Raw genomic sequence first — 19,882 nt, 5'->3', positions numbered from 1 at the left:
CATGTTTTCGGAATGCCCAGAAAATGTACTTTATCCCAGCAAAAGCGGCATATTTACAGCATAATATTTACCCGCTATACGACAGAAAGTGTTGTTTTTGCATTTTGAAGAAAAGGTATCGTTTAATTTTTTTTAACATACTAAATATTTTTTAAATGTAGAAAACACCTTCAGGTTTTACCTAAAAAGATCTGTTGCACAGTAAAAAGTTCAATAAGTGGCTTGATATTTATTTTTAATACTTTGTATTATATTTTTAAACTTTAAAAACGTTCTCCTGAAAAATCAAGTTTTTTGATTTATGACGTTCTTGAAAGGAGTGAGCGAAATATCGTCTGTCGACCGGAGCACCTTGTATTTAAAAAAAAAAAATAAAAGAGACCAAGTTGGCTCTCGGGAGGCATGCGGAGTACAGAGTACATCGACGGCCCCTACGTAAAGTACTCTATCTGCAAATCTGTTACTTTACAGGAGAGAGTTTAGAAGATTTTTACAACGTATTTTTTAAAAATTAATTAACGGTTTTATCTGGAATTCTTAATTAGTATTATACATTTAAAAACACGATAAAACCATGAATTAAATCGTTTTAAATAATTATGCATTGTCAAAATTAAGTAGTTAGCGTTTTAGGAGTTAAGTTCATTTCGAAAATTTGATATAGATAGCGTTTTATACGCCTGAAAACTAGGCGAAATTTATTTAATATGTTTTTTTTGTTTGTTTATATTTGTAGATAACGGTCAGTTGATAACGTACACCAAATATTTCAAAATGTACAAAAATGTAGTTAGAGCACTTTACGTAGGGCACGTCGACACGACCTAGTCAACTAAACCGCCTTTTCTTGATGAGAGTTGTAACTGCGGGTAACTGTCCTACGCTTTATTTCCTCGTTCCCCATAAAGTCAAACCAGTGCACGGATAAGATTCTTCGCAGCCATCTATTTTCGTTGAGTATACAGATACCAACGCAACGGCTACTCTGGGCCCTTGTAAGATGCAATGTTTCAGCCGTATAAGAAAATAAGAGCAATGCAAAGTATAAGCAGGTCACGTATTCTGGTTACAGTAACATCAACCTACCTACAAATAAGTCTACTCTTTTGTCTATGACCATAATATTACAAGAATTTTCTATGCATTTCGATATCAATTTGTTTACAATTTGCCACCATTTTTTAGTTGTCAGCTGACAGGTGGTTGCAAGTTGTTGATTTTGCGTAACGCTAGCGGCGGGATAGTTTAAAAACAGCGCTAATTTATAAGTTCATCCGTACAAATTATCTTTATTTTCAAGTTTATTGTGAAAATGTTGAAGTTTCATCGTTGCGCAAGTTCCGGATTGAAGAAAATTCTAGATTCGAGCGAAAAATACACAGTTTGTTTATTAAACAACCGTTCGCACAATATCAGGTAAAACAAACTTTTTTTTGTGTCGTATTTTATTTATTACTCTGATTTGTGTTGCTTTATTTAATAATAAGTCTTTGGGCTGTTAGTTAGTGGATAGTAATAAATAAATCGAGTGAGTTTCAGACATTTTGATGACTAGCCAAAATATTTATTAAGTGTTCGTTTCAAGTGTTCAATTGTAGATAATAAAGTGACGCGTCAATTGATAAATTAATTTCAATTTGAAAACAAGTTTATGTTATGCTTTTATCTCGGAATATTTTTATTATTCTTATCTCAGTTGTTTTGATAGCGACTCTCTTTGTGTAAAATGTCTCTTCACACAGCATAACAACCCAGTAAAATAATCATAACTGTTAAGACTATATATTTAAAAAAAAATTTATAAATATATGTATATATATATATATATATATATATATATATATATATATATATATATATATATATATATATATATATACATATATATGTATAATAATAATAAAAAAATATATATGTTATATATAAATATATATATTTTACATATAAACAAATTTTTTGAAGGAATATCCGAATTTCCTTTGCTACCATTTCTTTATTGTAATATTTATTTAATATCATACTGGACTGGTACCTAATGTGCGAGACTAATCAGCATGTAATTAACATAACACTGCATTAGTACGGTGTAGTGCTCTATGCATCATTGCGTGGAGATAGAGATTAGAAAAAGTTTTTTTTACAGATTACGAAAAAAAAATTACGTGTACAAAGTGATCACTTAAACCAGCCTATTACAGGTCGTAAGCCCTGCAAATGCCCAGACATCCATGTTCTTCTTCATCTATGTTAAGAAATCAATTGGATGACTCCTAAGTGGAGACAAACCCAGAATTTGTGAACAAAGATTTGGGCACACTCAGAATATTGTTAATAAATAATTGGAAAAAAAAATCAATGATATTTTCAGGCGTCTCCTAGTATGTAAAAAAAATCGAGAAGCATCTTGCATATAAAAAACAAACTGACTAACATCACCCATAGATGGTGCTGAAGAATAGTATCCTTAAGATAGTTTCAAGAAGCATATATATACTAACTAACTAACCATCACGCCGCTTCTCCGCAGGGGTAGACAGAGAGAATAGAACGCCACACCACTCTATATGTGATAATACTCTTCGCCTCTTCCACATTCATGCATCTCCTCATACATACCTGACGATTATAAGAACTCCTGACCAGGCCTCAAGCATAAATACAAATTCCGAAATTTCAGTAGTGTGGTTGTCAATCATGAGTAGAATGGTGACTGTAACATGTATAAAGTCATCACTCAATCTAACCTATGACTGGTCGTTAGCCCTGTAAATGTCCAGAGTTCTGTATTCTTTTTCATCTGTGTAAATAATTTATTATATTATTTATTGATGCCATAACTTTGTGTAATGACATGTTGATATTTCACTTGTATAATACCACTTAATGAGTTTTTATTTCATTACACACTAGTTTCGAAAACTAACAGACGTTTTCATCTACAGGTGAAAAGTAAAACTGAGTTTTACAAGTGTTTAATTATAAAAAAAAATAATGTTTCTTGAATTTTTTTCGCAGATACTTTGTCGCACATTTTATAAACTTTATGAAATTAAACAACTTAGTTTTAACCACTTTTTTATTGATAAAAATAACATTGAGGATTTTTTACAGAGTGTGTGGAAGTTTTTTGCAAGGGAATGTAATTAATTATAAGTATTTAAATGTTTATAATGATTTAGAATTTAATAAACCCTGATGATGACAAGTTTCTTGTCGAAACTGGTAGGTTAGAGTGTATAAATAATAAAAAAGTGGTTAAAACCAAATTGTTTAATTTTATAAAATTGAATGTTTTATTGAAAATTTTAAAACATACTTAATTAATTTTTGTATTTTATTTTATATTTCTTTTGTAAGCAATTATTTTTTCTTCCCTAGATTCGTGACTAGGTCATGTCCCGGCAGTCAGGTCTCCGGGAATGTCCCGCTAGTGCCGGAGTGTCCCGCCGCCGGGCAGGCAGCCAGGATCCAGGAGGCGGATCCATCATGCCACGTGGACAGAGCCACATGGGAAGCAGCCAAGCCCTTCGAGGACATGCCCGGACCAAAACCACTTCCCATATTGGGGAACACTTGGAGGTTTCTACCGAAAATTGGTGAGAAATGGCATGGTTCAAATTGTACATGTCGCTCACTCCTTTCAACGACGTCATATATAAAAAATCTTCAATTTTCAGTTGTGCATGTTTTCGGAATGCCCAGAAAGTGTACTATATCTCAGCAAAAGCGGCATGTTTTTAACTTAATATTTACCCGCTACAGGGCAGAAAGCGTTTTTGCATTTTGAAGAAAAGTTATTGTTTAATTATTTTTTCAAATAAGTATAGGTACTAAATATTTTTAAAATGGAGAAAAAACATTCAGGTTTTTCCTAAAAAGATCTGTTGTACAGTAAAAAGTTCAATAAGTGGCTTGATATTTATTTTAAATACATTTCATTATATTCTTAAACTTTAAAAATAATCGCCTGAAAAAGTTTTTTGATAAATGACATTGTTGAAAGGAGTGAGCGATGTGTGCATATTGAAATCTGAATCTCATATCAATACAAATACCAAAGAAAAGTTAACCTTTGACTTCACTTTTGTCATTTTATCGCCCAAGAATAGAGTTCGCCTCCGTGGTGTATTAGTTAGCGTTGTTAACACCGTGCTGGAGGTCCCAGGTTCGATTCCTAAGGGGTGGTCTTTGCAAACAATCTTCACCATTTTCACATTAATGTATTTCATCATACATACCCGCTAATTATTCCGTTTCTTGACCTAACCAATTTCAAGTATGAAATAGATCATATCAAGTTTTCCTCGGTCTTCCTCTTCTTCTAATACAAACCACATCCGCACAAGTTTGTTTTACTATTTTTTCGTCACTCATTCGATTCACATGGGACACCATTTCAACACATCTTTTGTAATTTTTATCGATAATGGTTATGTCAGTCTTGCATTCTTTTTTTAAATCACCATTGAAACATCTATCATATTACGTTTTGCTGCATATTCCGAGATAATGCATTTCGACTGCATTCAGTCCATTTTGTAACAGGACTCAGACTCAGACTCACTGTACACAGGACTGTGTACGGCCGGTTTAGCTTTCTTTGATAGGGTTTTATTTGCCATAACTAAATTCAGTGCACGATTCACTCTGCTCCCAGCATTCATTCACTCACTCACCATTCAACATTCACCCTTCTATATCATTATCAATCTTTCCATCCCTCTAAAACATATGTATTTGTGTTGCAGGGGAGTACTATAAACTACAAATATGTGAGTTTGTGGATGCCGTGCAGAAAAAGTATGGCAATGTTATCAAGATAACAGGAATTGTGGGTCAGCCTGACGCGGTGTATGTGCTCAATCCGGATGACATAGAAACAGTTTACAAACAAGAAGGTTCCGTTCCCGAGAGGGACATCCTGCCCAGCATGACCTACTTCCGGGCTAACAAGCGCCAGGAAGTGTTCAAGGACGCAAAAGGGCTTCTCACATCGTACGTATTTGATTGATTTTTTACATTTTCAATTAAAATTTTACTTGGTAATTACCGCTCAATGAGATGTGGGCAGAAGATGGATCTCCTGGCTCCAGAATATATGAGATTGGACGGGGATCAGGACCGCCGAGGCGCTGTTTAGAGCTGCCCAAGACTAGGACAATTACTCTCAAGTGATGGTCCACGTCAAGAAACCTGACATGACACGAACAGGAGAAAAATTACCTCTATTTTTAAAAATCTATTGCGATATGTGTTTCGATACTTTCCACATCATTTTCAAACACCGTATGCAAGTTTAACACACTGTTATCAGGGTTTTAACACAGTGTTGTCCGCCTCCGTGGTGTAATGATTAGCATGTTTAGCTACCATGCCGGAAGTCCCGAGTTCAATGCCAGGTTCGATTCCCAGGAGGGGAGGGTAAAAATAAATTAATATTAATAAAAATAGGTAATTTATATTTAAGAAATAAAAAATAAAAATAAAAAATTCATTAAAAAATTTGAAAACTTAATAAAGTATACAGTACTGTATCTGTATTGCTACTCAGTACTGTTATATTGGATTGAAATGTAAAAAATTGCAAATAATGTACATATACCTTGAAAGGCACGTACAACGCAACTACGTTTTACGTACGAGTATGGACTGCATTACAAATTTCTCGGCTAATCTAAAATTTTCCAAATCCGAACAGGCCACATCCTCAATGAGTTCGGATTTCCGGGGTTGGCAACATCGGATAGCAAATTTAAAGGCAACGATTACCTTAACTTCTGAAGTTGGCATCATGTTCAGCTCTATTTTTCGCCCGTATGTGGTACGGGCAAAGGGTTAACCTTTACTGGTCCAATGTGGAATCTCATTCGACATCGAGTTTTTGCTCTTAAGTCCCATGTCGCATGTTATTCGACATTTTTTCATCATTAGTATTATTTATTTTAATTCCAAGCTTACATTTTTGTCACTCGTATCTATTGCTACAGTATGTGGAGCAGAGGACTAACGATTTTTCCAATTAGAATGCAACTGTCTACATAGATTTTTTTTTTTTTTAATTTTGGGGGACCGGAAAGGGTTAACAGCCGATAGCCAGTGTCTGTCCTGTGTCAATTTTTTGCATTAATTTTTCAGGAATGGCTATGATTGGTACCACTTCAGGAACAAAGTTAATACTATAATGATGCAGCCAAAGATGGTCAGACAGTACGTGGAGCCGGTGGATGTCATAGCTGTAGATTTTGTGGAGAAGTAAGTTGCATTTGGTTGTGTTTCCTAATTCTTTATCCACACCCGAGAATTCAGAGAACTAGAAACAAGAACGTTCAACGATGGTAAACTTTTCACAAGTCGCTCACTCCTTTCAAGAATGTCATATTTCAAAATTCATCAATTTTCAGTTGTGTATGTTTCCGGAATGCCCAGAAAATGTACTTTATCCCAGCAAAAGCGACATACGGTCCCGGGTTCGATTCTCGGAACGGGGGGGGGGGGATCCAATAAATATAAGATTTTTTTCACTGTAATATTTATTCAATATTTCCCTGGACTGATATATATTGACCTAAAGTTGAGGGCTGATCACCTTTCCTTCAAGTGTTAACGATCAAGATAAAACTGTATTTATATGACGCAGTGCCCTATGCACCATCAGGTGCGGATTTGTATTGAAAGCTGTCCCACCACATGCCCAGATCTGATATAATAGCATCTAGGCTTCCTGACAGATCTGTTCTTGCTAAGCAATTTTTTTTAAACTAAGTTGCGAAATTTATTGAAAATGTGAAACAATATAAAATTGTATCCCGATTTTACTGTGAAAAAGCTTTCAATGTACCTATCATTGCCAATCTAAATAAATACAAGATTGTAAGTCTATCACCAAATTTTCTAGAAGTACCCCGGTGTAGGCAGTGAAAGGGATTAGTGTTTAGTTCAATTAGTCGGCTAGATCTGATTCCGACTCGACGTTGGCCGGTACACAGACGCCCACAACCCCGACCAGCACAGCAGACAGACACGGAACAGTGCAAAGACATTTACAGAAAATGGTCAGTCATCGCATTTCCACTCGACCATTATTCATCTACATCATGTGCGGATGAGGGTTCGAAGAAGAAAAATATTGTAATGCTACAAGATGGAACACCAGAATAATATCGTAAAATGGGATTGTATCATTTAGGCCATATGCATATTTTTTTTTTTTCAGGATCAAACGAAAACGCGACTCCGAGAACAGAGTCGGAGACTGCATCATGGCCGACGCTAATCGTTGGGCGCTGGAGAGCATCGCCGCCCTGGCCCTGGACACGAGACTCGGCTGTCTCGCCGACGACCTTCCGGCGGACTCCATCCCCAACAGGATGGTGCAGAACGTCCAGGACGTGCTGGCGGCCAGCGAGAAGCTGGACTTCCAAGCCAGCATCTGGAGATACGTCGCCACTTCCAACTATAGAAGGGCGATGCGGCTGTACGATGAGCAGCTCAAGTGAGTATCCGCAATATCTTAAGTGTGTCCAGATATTTGTTCACAAATATCTACTCATTCGTTACCCATGTCCAAAATATCTCAACACTTAATTTGCTTTATTTCCTCATTCCTCATTTCAAACATCTATCATATCAACGGCCCCTACGTAAAGTACTCTATCTGCAAATCTGTTACTTTACAGGAGAGGCTTAGAAGATTTTTTCAATGTATTCTTTTTTATAAATTAACAGTTTTATCAGTATTATAAAAACTAGTATTCTACATTAAAAAACACGATAAAATAATGTATTACATCGTTTTAAAACCTTATGCTTTGTCAAAATTAAGTAGTTAGCGTTTTTGGAGTTCAGTTCATTTCAAAAATTCGATGTAGTTAGCGTCTCATACGCCTGAAAACTAGGCGTAATTAATTTTATATTTTTTTTTGTTTGTTTGTATTTATAGATAACGGTCAGTTGATAACATATACCAAATATATCAAAATTGACAAAAATGTAGTTAGAGCACACAGTCGATATATCGTTTTGTGGAATAAATACGGATACATATATGCATACATTTAAACTTACATATATACATAAATACATTTTTATATGTTATTATTTGGTCCTTCCTTAAACATTCAGTAGCAAGGTTGCTTTGCTTTGATCTGTTAAAAAGTATGCGGGTGTAGTAACCAAAGCGAAATTTTTTGTCCTTTTTTTGTTTTTTAAATAAATTTGCCGTTATTATACAAACATATAAGTATATACAAAATACATATATTAAAATGAAACAGTAATATATAAAATCATTTAAATTTTCTTAAAACTTTGAGATTTTGAAAACCTATATAAAATAAAATTTTTAAGAGTAATGGTTTTTAAAATTTGTACATATCCATCCAGCTGTGACACAATATGAATATATTTCCTTTACACATGTCACATTGAAGGACTGACATTACAGACAGATGGCTAGAGCATGTGACGTTTACTAGACTCCCTTGGCTGACATGTGTACTGACTGGTCATGATTCATGTGACAATACGTGTACTAACCCCCCCCCCCGGACCTAAGAAGGGGATCTAAAACAATTTTTCACTCAATAACTTTAAAAAATTCAAACAATTCGATTCATATTTTTGTGATCTTCATAATAATATTCAGAAATACAGTAAGTCCTCTACTTATGTGATTAATTTGTTCTAAAAGTTTTCATATCATTCGAAAAATCGTGTTGAAAAAAAAGTTCTAATCCTAGAATGAGAATGTGAAATTATGACTTAGTTCTTAATCACATCCTGTGGACAGTAACGGTGAAGGGAGGGGGGAGAGGTGCCAGTGCCGTTTGTTTCTCCCTCTCTCTCTCTCTCATTATTACATCAACACAATAGTTTATGTAAACAAACGAAATATTTTTTTATAAGTACAAATTCACGTAAGTCGAAATCACGTAAGTAGAAGACTTACTGTACTACATTTGCTGTAAAATAAAGCGTGTGATCTTCAACTCATTGGTACGTTATCCAATATATTTTTATTATTTTTCAGCTTAGCTCAAGTAAACATCAACTCCGCATTGGAAAGAATTAAGAAGAAGAAAGAATCCGGAGTCACCACAGAAGGGAAAAAAGAAGCCAGCGTGTTGGAGAAATTACTCGATATTGACCCTAAAGTGGCCGTGGTCATGGTCACGGACATGCTGTTGGCCGGAATAGACACGGTAAAGTAAATTAGATTAAGCGTTTCATTGACCATTTCAGTGCTGAACCATTTTACCCAAATGAAAAAAAAGCTTTATAAATACTTTACAAATTCCTCAACTGATGCCGTAACGATCGGACTATTTCACAAATATATCAAAAATCTTACCGTTATGCGGAAGGATCTAAGACCATTGCATATATATACAGGTTTCAAGAATTAATGCATTCTGGATATTCAATTTCCGCTTCATTCATTTGTCCGCCTCCATAGTGTAGTGGTTAGCGCGCTAGGCTACCATGCTGGAGGTCCCGGGTTCGATTCCCAAGAGGGTCAAAATAAATATAAGTGATTTTTCAGTCTAATATTTATTTAATATGACCCTGGAATTCTACCTGAAACGGAAGGCTGATCACCTTTCCTTCTTGTATTTAACGATCAAGATAACACTGCTTCTTTATGATGCAGTGCCCTATGCATCATTCGGGTGCGGATAAGGGTTAGAAGAATGGATATTCAAAAATGGGCAGAGTGGTGAATGTTATACGAGTATATAAAGTGATCACTTAAGCCACCCGAATGCCAGGTTGTAAGCCCTGGGATGCTCAGACTTCTTTTGCAACAAATGGAAAAATTTTATATGTTTCATATCAAGTTCAGACACCTTTAAAAGAGTATGCATAGTACCCATTGAATCTACAACCCTTATTATTTCAATTATAGACTTCGACTGCGTTTGTGAACATCCTGTACCACTTGGCCAACAACAATATCAAGCAGGAGAAGCTCCGTGAAGAAATATTGTGTATCCTGCCCTCCACATCTCTTCCGGTGAAAGCGGAACACCTGAACCAGCTGCCCTACCTCCGGGCGTGCATCAAGGAGGCTGCCAGGATATATCCTGTGACCCCAGGCACCATGAGGAACCTCACCAAGGACACGGTCCTCTCAGGGTACAGGATACCAAAGGGGGTGAGAGCAACTAGCTGTATTTTGTCAATTTTTATCCGACCAAAACTAACTAGCTCTTCCAAATTCATGATCTCCTAATACAAACCCACCGATTATTTTGACTTCTGACCTGACCACGTTCAAGTATTTGAAGCACTCGATCATACCTTCTTCTTCAAGTCTACCTGGTCTTTCCCCGCTTCTATTACCGACCACATTTGGTTCATAAATTTGTTTTACTGTTCTTTCTTCTACCATTTGATTCACACGCTCAAAACATCTCAACACACCTTTCTTAATTTTATCGCCTTGCACTGTTTCTTATATCACCATTTGAATATCAGTCATACTAGGTTTATCCGCACATACGCACATCTAGGCTTCCTGACAGGCGTTGATGCAAAGCCATTCTATTTTATGAACTAAGTTGCGAAAATTATTAGAAAATGTGAATCACAATTGTATCTCGATTTTACTGTGAATTTGTATTTAATAACTTTCAATGTCACTGCCAATCTAAATAAATACAAGTTTGTAAAACCACCACCAAGTTTCTAAAAGTGCCCCAGTGTAGGCAGAGAAAGGTATTAAAAGTCAGTTAGTTCAGTTAGTCAGCTAGATCTGATGCCAACCCAATGTTGGCCGGTACACAACGCCTCCACAACCCCGACCGGCACAGTAGACGGACACGGAGCAGTGCAGAGGCATTTGTAGAAATGCTCATCCATTATTCATTGACATTCTATTACGGATCTCTTTCACAAGTTGCGAAATGTTTGTCTTGGGACAAGCCTATCACAATCCCAACAAAGCATGGAAAAAACAAACCTATCCCACCTAGCATTAAATCCTAATCACAAGAAATTATTATCATCTTTCCAGCACTATTTATTATTTATATCAGGGGTTCCCAATCTTTTTCAGCCCGCGGCGCACTTATAAGCTTAGTAAGCTATTTGGAAAAGACAATGTGACTATATATGTATATACATATATTACAGTCGAAAGAAATAGGTAGGTACCTACAATAATAGTAGTTGGGTAGAAAGATGCTAGCTCTCAAAAAATAAATTGTTGCTTTATAGTACCCGAGAATATCTGTGGCTTTGGATAATGATAGAGGATCGACTCACGGCGCCCCTCTTAACTTTGTACGGCGGACACTTTAGGAACCCCTGATTTTTATCATTTTCAGTTATCGCATTTCCCACTCAACTTTTAATTATCGATGTGGTATTACTGGCTTCCGACAACAATGTCATAATAATTTTATTTTTTCAGACAAAAATATTCTTCGTTCATCAATACTTATCGATAAAGGAAGAACAGTTCGCAAGGCCAATGGAATTCATCCCTGAGCGCTGGTTGAGAGAGAACGTGGACTCGGAACTATACTACAAGAAGGCGCATCCATTTTCCACCATGCACTTTGGGTTTGGTTCCCGTTCCTGCATCGGCAGAAGATTCGCAGAGCTGGAATTGGAAGTGGCCGTCATCAACTTCATCCGGCATTTCAACATAGCCTGGGATGGACCGGATCCAGTGAAAGGGATCCGGAGTATCAATTACTTGAGGCCTCCATTTAATTTCATATTCAAAGATAATTATTTAAGCCAGAATTGATGAATTTGTATAATTTTTAAACGTACATAATTAAAATCTCACTTTTTCTTAAAATTCACTGTGACATGTATTTCCATGCATTTCACATCATTTTCACACACCGTTTGAATAAAAGTGATGCGGAATGCATCAAAATACGTGTCACAATAGATTTTAACCTTTCTGGGAGTATAAAAATTGATATCTGACTCTCTCTTTTTACATGAAAAAAATATATAAAATCTATTTATTATAAAGATAGAAATTATGTAAAAATAATAAAATAAAACTTACCATCTCTAGATTTTATTTTATAACATTTATGTTGTCCCGGTATATTTTAAGTGCAATATTCATGGTGCTATATTTCTCCAAATAAACTAAAAGCTTTAAATATTCATATGTTTGTTAAGTTTTTATTAAAAAAATTATTTATTTTCTTGCAATTTATGAAAAATGGCAATATAATGTAAACAGCATAACATACATATATCGAAGGTGGTATTTTTAATGATGACAGAATACAAATGTGTGTATAATTATTTTTAAGTATTGCATAATATTATGTATAAAACAAATATGTATATTATGTAATTTTTTTAATTCAGTAAAAGGTTGTTAATTTTAACAATTTCATTGTACTTTTTTTAAATAAAAAATTCTGATCATATTTTTTTTTTCAAACAACAGATTCAATGCGTTTTGATTATTCATAATTCATTCTATCATCATCATCATCAGATCAAATGTAGACAAAAAAGTGTTTTTTTTAACTGTAATATTTATTTAATATTCCATGGACAAGTACCCGAAGTGTAGGATTAATCACCTTCAAACCCTTATCCACACCCCAATGGTGCATAGGGCACTGCATCATATAAACGCAGTGTTATCTTGATTGTTAAAGCTTGATGGAAAGGTGATCTGCCTTCCCCGCTTCAGGTACCAGTCTAGGGTAATATTGAATAAATATTAGAGTGAAAAAATAACTTATGTTTATTTGATCCCCCCCTGGAAATCGAACCCAGGACCTGGTAGCCGAGCGAGCTGACCATTACACTACAAAGGCAGACGAAAATCACTTTACCTTTGTATAATAAACGATCAACTTAACATTGCATCAATTTGATGCAGTGCGCCATGCAACATTGGGTGCAGATAATGGTCAGTAGCTGTAGTTATTTTGTCACCAAAAATACAAAATTTCGGAAATGGAATATGGAGCATATATTTTTGTTCCCCTGGATTGAATTAACAAGCTTTTACTGATTGAAACAGGTATGGCAAAAAAGAACCATCTCACTTATAGACCAAAATACAGTTCACTATGGAAAAGCACTTTTGGTCATACTATGAGATGGTCCACTTTTTCTTTGACTGCCTCAATGCAATATTTGATACAAAATGATGGGCTAATCAATTTTCAATGAAAATCTTATGCAAGTGATCATTTTTTTTACTATTTTATTTTTTGTATGAAGAACTAATAAAATTTATTTGATCAAACCTACTCTTTGTTTTATTTGCTCAATTAATATTGATATATTGTATTATTATATACTCGTATAACATTAATCAACCATGGCTCTATAGCACTCGCCATTTACCGTAATGGCAGTTCCTTCCTCATTTCCAAAAAAATAAGGACCGATGATGCCACTAGCGTGTAAACCGCACCAAACGGTAAATTTTATGGATGTTATGGTGATTCGTTAATGGCTTTAGGATTGTCTTCCCTCCATATACGGCAATTTCGCTTATTGACGAAGCCATTTAACCAGAATAAGCTTCATCATTACACATAATTCTTCAGTAAAAGTGCTATGTGAACTTGGAAAGCACATTAATTTTTTTAAAGTAAATTCCCATGATTTGGACACGTTGTTCTGGCGTTAAACGATTCATGATGAATTGCCAAACCTTACTGAACAGAAATGTAAACGCAATTTGACATTCGCAACTGTCAAATCATATTATTTTTGACATCTCATCAAAGATGAAGAAGAATATGGAAGTCTGGGCATTTACGGGGCTGACGACCGTCATAGGCTGGTTTAAGTGATCACTTTACACACGCGTAACATTCACCAATTCTACCCATTATTGACAACCACATCACTCAAATTCTTGGAAGTTCTATATATATATGAACCAATTTAGAAACCTTGTTCTTGAATCACTAGAACTTCACTAGAGACATCTATTGGTGAGATGTAAAGAAGCTTTTTACTAAGCAGAAACTCTTATATAGTATATGAGGTCCAAACCCTGGATTATAATCACACACATGAGAAACGCCAGAAAATACCATTTTCATTTTTATTATTAAGCTTATAATTTGACCAGATAATTTATTTACAACATTTGGAGTGTGTCCAAATACTTGTTCACAAAATCTGGATTATCTCCAATTACAGGAGTTATTGTCATATTATTTTTGACATCTCATCAAAGATGAAGAAGGAATCTTTGATGAGATGTCAAAAATAATATGAAAATAACTCCTGTAATTGGAGATAATCCAGATTTTGTGAACAAGTATTTGGACACACTCAAAATGTTGTCAAATCATATATGTACTACAACCATCGAAACTTCTCATGCAACAAAAAAATGTAATCGTGAGATGAGAGTTTTTACGACGATATGTTCAAGGTAAAAATGAATTGTACATAGATGCTTAGGTTACCTGTCTCTCCTGTTGGAGCCGGCGCTGGTGACCGAACTGATGCTGCGGCTGCGCAGGCAGTCCCCGAGGTTGCTGACGGCCCCGTGCGCGCTGACGCTGAAGCTCCTCAGGCGGTAGTACTCCACGTCCAGCCCCGCCTCGCTGGCCCCGTGCAGGGCTGGTCTCCGCCGGCTGTTGGCGATGCTGCCGAGCATCGGCTGAGGACAGAAAATCCTTCGTTGTAGTGGAAATACCTTTGATGAAATGGTAAAACCTTTGTAGGAATGGAAAAATCAACATTACTGTTGGGGTCATATCTCCTTGGCTTTCTGCCATGGGTAACGTCACCTAGGATATGCCTTCGAATCATGTTTAGAAACTTGACTAACTCATTTAATTTATTTTTAAGAAATTTAATATCTTCTGATTTATTTTTTGACATCTCGTCAAAGATGAAGAAGAATATGGAAGTCTGGGCATTTACGGGGCTGACGACCGTCATAGGCTGGTTTAAGTGATCACTTTACACACGTGTAACATTCACCAATTCTACCCATTATTGATAACCACACTACTCAAATTCATGGAAGTTCTATATTTACTAACCAACTTAGAAACCTTGTTCTTGAATCACTAGAACTTCACTGGAGATATCTATTGGTGAGATGTAAAGAAGCTTTTTACTAAGCAGGAACTCTTATATTAGTATGTGAGGTCCGAATCCTGGATTATAATCACACACATGAGAAACGCCAGAAAATATCATTTTCATTTTTATTATTTAAGCTTATAATTTGACCAGATAATTTATTTACAACATTTTGAGTGTGTCCAAATACTTGTTCACAAAATCATGTGTGTGATTATAATCCAGGATTCGGACCTCAAATACAAATATAAGAGTTCCTGCTTAGTAAAAAGCTTCTTTACGTCTCACCAATAGATGTATCCAGTGAAGTTCTAGTGATTCAAGAACAAGGTTTCTAAATTGATTAATATATGTATATAGAACTTCCAAGCATTTGAGTATTGAGGTTGTCAATAATGGGTAGAGTTGAAGAATGTTACACGTGTGTAAAGTGATCACTTAAACCAGCTTATGACGGTCGTCAGCCCTGTAAATGCCCAGACTTCCATATTCTTCTTCATCTTTGACGAGATGTCAAAAAATAAATCAGAAGATATTAAATTTCTTAAAAATAAATTAAATGAGTTAGTCAAGTTTCTAAACATGATTCGAAGGCATATCCTAGGTGACGTTACCCATGGCAGAAAGCCAAGGAGATATGACCCCAACAGTAAAGAAAATGATAAGTTGGGATGGAGCTAGGAAGAGAAACAATATTTTTGGTTGATATATTTTTTAATGAAACAATAACCAATAAGATATCATTAATTAAGTATAAATAATAATCATTGAGTATAAGTCCCTCTCCAAGCACAAGAGCTAAGTCTCTTTTTTGTAGATTCGAATACTTTTCTAATGTATATTTTAGTGATTTAGAGTATTTATCAGAGAGTTGAGTATCAATTTGCTTAATCTATAAGGTTATTTTTGATCGTTGGTCAAATTTCTATTTTTAAACCCTTCATATTTAAAAAAATTATATCCAAACCAAGGCCTGAAATCATTCAAAATAAAAAAAAAACAATAAAAAATCCCATTCGAACTTGAAGAGCGACCATGAAAACGTTTGAAGTCCATTCATGTTTATTAAATAAATTTATGAATGGAACAGAATATTTTTATCTAAGTTATTAGGTACATGTTTACTTAACAAACAAAAAAAGCGTGGAAAATTCTAGTGAAGAGCCCTTGGAAACTCGCGTGGGTAACAAAAATACGGCATTCATTTAGCAGCTGATACTTTAAACCAGTGGTTCTAAACCGGTGCTCCGCGAGCTTGTTGCAAATGCTCCGCGAAATTACGAAAACCAAAATTTAATGTTGGCTCATTTACTGTGCGATTTGAGTTGCAAATATAATGGCTAGATGGCAGCACCCTTGCAAAGTGAAGTTGGTTGCGTTCACCTCACAACCATTAGGAATGTAGGTACAAAGTAACTGTTACCCATTAGGAATGTTGGTACAAAGTTACAGTTATCCATTAGGAATGTTGGTACAAAGTAACAGATACCCATTAGGAATGTTGGTACAAAGTAACGGTTACCCATTAGGAATGTTGGTAAAAAGTAACAGTTACTCATTAGGCACGTTATACAAAGTAACAGTTACTCTACAGGCACGTTATTGTAACTGTTACATACAGGCACGTTATTACAAAGTAACAAGTACTTATTAGGCACGTTATTACAAAGTAACAGTTACTCATTGGGCACGATAAACGAATGTCGTTTGATAATATCCTAACAAGGCGAAACAATTGTCACAATATTAATTTTTTATCTGTTTTTGTTAATAAAATACAACTTAGTAGACTCAAAAAATCTGTGTTTAATTTAAAAAGAATACATTAAAATGCAGTTCTACAAATTAAACGCCAAATCAATAAATAAAGTTACAATTACTTACATGTATAAGGCACGGTATACAAAGTAACAGATACTCATTGGGCACGATACACAAACTAAGAGTTACTCATTAGGCACGTTATTATAAAGTAACACTTACTAATTAGGGACGTTAGTACAAGTACGTACGTTTTTCTGCCTCACATGTCTGGCCTTAGGGTAATCTTTTGATAGAGATGTGTACTCGGAATCACTCATACGTTCTTATAATATTATATTGTGTACGTACATCCCGCCACCCACTCTAACATGACATAATAATTTCGCCAAACAAATATTTAGCTAACCCTCAGTCTGGGACTACCGAATTTTTTCAACCCTATATCTGAATGACGCAGATTAGCGCTAGTTGCTATATGCATATAACCATATGGTAAAATGGTATATCGCTCACTCCTTTCAAGAAAGTCATAAAAAAGCTTGATTTTTCAGGAGAACGTTTTTAAAGTTTAAAAATATAATATAATGTATTAATAATAAATATGAAGCCACTTATTGAACTTTTTACTGTGCAACAGATCTTTTTAGGTAAAACCTGAAAGTTTTTTCTCCATTAGAAAAATATTTAGTTTATTTAAAAAAATATATACAATACATTTTCTTCAAAATGCAAAAACAACACTTTCTGCCCTGTAGCGGGTAACTATTAAGTTTAAAATATGCCACTTTTGCTGGGACATAGTACATTTTCTGGGCATTCTGAAAACTTACAGAACTGAAAATTAACGATATTTGATATATGACGTTGTTTAAAGGAGTGAATGACATATTTGGCTCCTCGCGAAGTTGGTTGCGTAGTGAATTGTATATTTGCTAGTACATTCTTAATCCTTAAGCTTCTTTCCTATATTCAGAAAGATATTTAAGGTTCATCTCAATTTGAGGCTCCTATAATATGGACAATTCATCCGTAGGGTAAATAATCCAATGCCTGATATAATAAATAATTATAAAATTGAGAAGAATTTATTTGGTGATTGTAATTTTTTTTTATTTACATAAATTGTATACATTTATTTAAAAAAAAAAACAATTTTTATCATATTTAAACATTTGAAAAATGCAGAGACCCACCAAGCCACCTTGTATGTCTTGTCGGTGAAGTTCTTTTTGCATACATTTTTTATTGTTTTTAACAATTTAAAAAATAGAAAAAAAATAAGAATAATTTTTTTTTTACAACACCCATTCCTTTATTTTGCCTTCGTTCCATATTTTATTTTGACCTCTAACATCCGTCGGCAACAAATTAAAAATGTTCGGAACGATATATTGCAGTGTTGGACTCCCATATTTATTGTTGATTCTTGGGACTATCAAACCTTCGTTTTGATCTGTATTTGACGATACACATTCCCTCTGACTTGGCTCTCTTTTTGAACAACCTAGACTCCGAAAGGCTGATACTTCAAATTACCTTTATGAAAATTATCTCAGCTAAGCGCTTCGTCTTTAAACTGACGAAATTATTCTAATGGAGGTATTTATTCATTTATTTATTAAATGCTCTCTCCTCGAATGAGAGTAAAACTACATTACGTTTAATATCGTGAGGAGAGCATTACACTATAATTATTATTTCATAAGCATTCGCTGGCAGCTTTCAGTTTCAGCGCTGAAATAACCAGCCATCAAAGGCGTAATTATTACGAGAAATTCAGTAGGAAAATTCATATACATTTACATATCGTAGTCGTACAGGAGAAAGTGACCAACTACCAAAACGTAAGGACGTACACGAAATGAAGGATAATTTCAATACACATATCTTCGGTTTGAATGAAACCCTTATCCGCACCCAATGGTGCATAGGGCACTGTATCGTATTGACGCATAGTTATCTTGATCTTATTTACCTAAAAGCAAGGTGATCACTCCAGCGCTTCAGGGACCAGTCCAGAGTAATATCAATAAATATTTAGTGTAAAATAACCAATATTTATTTTCACTCCCCCTGGGAATCGAACTCGGGACCATCAAATAATTATTTTGAGTGTATTTTATCCTCAGTGGATGTTCAGGAGGCCCATTTAAGTCACTTTTGCTTGGCAAGACAATAAACATCAATGCAGTTAGTCATTTTTACCAAGTCAATATATTATACTTCCAAGTTTAAAATCCTTTGGGATGTTTTCAGGGCAATATTAAGCTAGTAAGATATCAAATAGTCAATGATCACGTTTTTGTAAAAAATGCACTTGGTCACTTTCTCCTGTATGACTACGATATATCCATACTTCCACTGAAATAAAGGATGTGCCAATAATATTCCAACATCGAGACCTTGTTCCAGAATTAATTAACATTTCATTCATTTCATTTCATTCATACCCTTATCCGCATTATAATGGTGCATAGGGCAATGCATCATATAAACGCAGTGCTTTCTTGATCGTTAACTGACGCCGTGGCGTAGTTGGGTAGACGCTCGACTGCAAAAATATTTATTTTCAATTGGTCTGGGTGCTTGTGATGTATTTTTCACATTTACCTTCCCTATCTTTACTATCCTACCTTCAGACAAGCCTCAAATAGAGAATTTCCGGGTTATTCTTAAAAAAAAACACATGAAGGAAAGGTGATTAGCCCTCCGCCTCAGATACCAGTCCAGATGAAATATTGAATAAATATAAGAGGGAAAAAATAACTATGTAAACTAAAATGAAACCAAACTAAACGAAATGAATAAGTATTTATTTGACCCCCCCTGGGAATCGAACCTGGTATTATGTCAAAAGGGTTTTTTGTGACAATCAAATGTTCTTCTAACCCTTATCGGCACCCAATGGTACATAGGGCACTGCATCACATCGACGCCATGTTATCTCGATAATTACTTACGTGAAGGCAAGGTGCTCACTCCTGCGCTTCAGGAACCAGTAGAGGGTAGAGTGTAAAATCACTAATATTTATTTTCAAACTGGGACTCCTGGGAATCGAGCCCGGGA

General features: G+C 35.1%; 2 protein-coding genes across 2 annotated transcripts in view; one reads left to right on the top strand and one right to left on the bottom strand.

The window, feature by feature from the left end:
- The window catches only part of LOC148308590 (uncharacterized), a 61,516-nt gene that overhangs the window by 22,775 nt on the left and 18,859 nt on the right, over positions 1-19,882 (bottom strand). Inside the window, exon 2 of the mRNA XM_088261495.1 lies at positions 14,424-14,620. Coding sequence (XP_088117621.1) covers positions 14,424-14,620 — 197 coding nt within the window. The remainder of the gene's footprint in view (positions 1-14,423; positions 14,621-19,882) is intronic.
- Positions 1,184-13,244, top strand: LOC148308591 (cytochrome P450 CYP12A2-like). The gene is made up of 8 exons (XM_088261502.1): positions 1,184-1,416; positions 3,379-3,596; positions 4,749-4,995; positions 6,136-6,252; positions 7,214-7,492; positions 9,029-9,200; positions 9,905-10,153; positions 11,414-13,244. Exons 1-8 carry the CDS (start codon positions 1,313-1,315, stop codon positions 11,753-11,755), a joined length of 1,728 nt encoding a protein of 575 aa, XP_088117628.1. The 5' UTR covers positions 1,184-1,312; the 3' UTR covers positions 11,756-13,244.

This window comes from Brachycentrus maculatus, unplaced genomic scaffold, assembly GCF_059751285.1.
Source record: "Brachycentrus maculatus isolate JH-2025_06_01 unplaced genomic scaffold, ASM5975128v1 h1tg000157l, whole genome shotgun sequence".
NCBI classification, from domain to species: Eukaryota; Metazoa; Arthropoda; class Insecta; order Trichoptera; family Brachycentridae; genus Brachycentrus; species Brachycentrus maculatus.
The sequence above is the reverse complement of the archived record's forward strand: the minus strand, read 5'-3'. Positions and strand labels throughout refer to the sequence as shown.

Coding starts and splice junctions, on each gene's coding strand:
- LOC148308591 (XM_088261502.1), top strand. CDS start 1,313: ATGTTGAAGTTTCATCGTTGCGCAAGTTCCGGATTGAAGAAAATTCTA. Junction 3,597..4,748: donor GAGGTTTCTACCGAAAATTG/GTGAGAAATGGC, acceptor TTTGTGTTGCAG/GGGAGTACTATAAACTACAA. Junction 10,154..11,413: donor GGTACAGGATACCAAAGGGG/GTGAGAGCAACT, acceptor TTATTTTTTCAG/ACAAAAATATTCTTCGTTCA.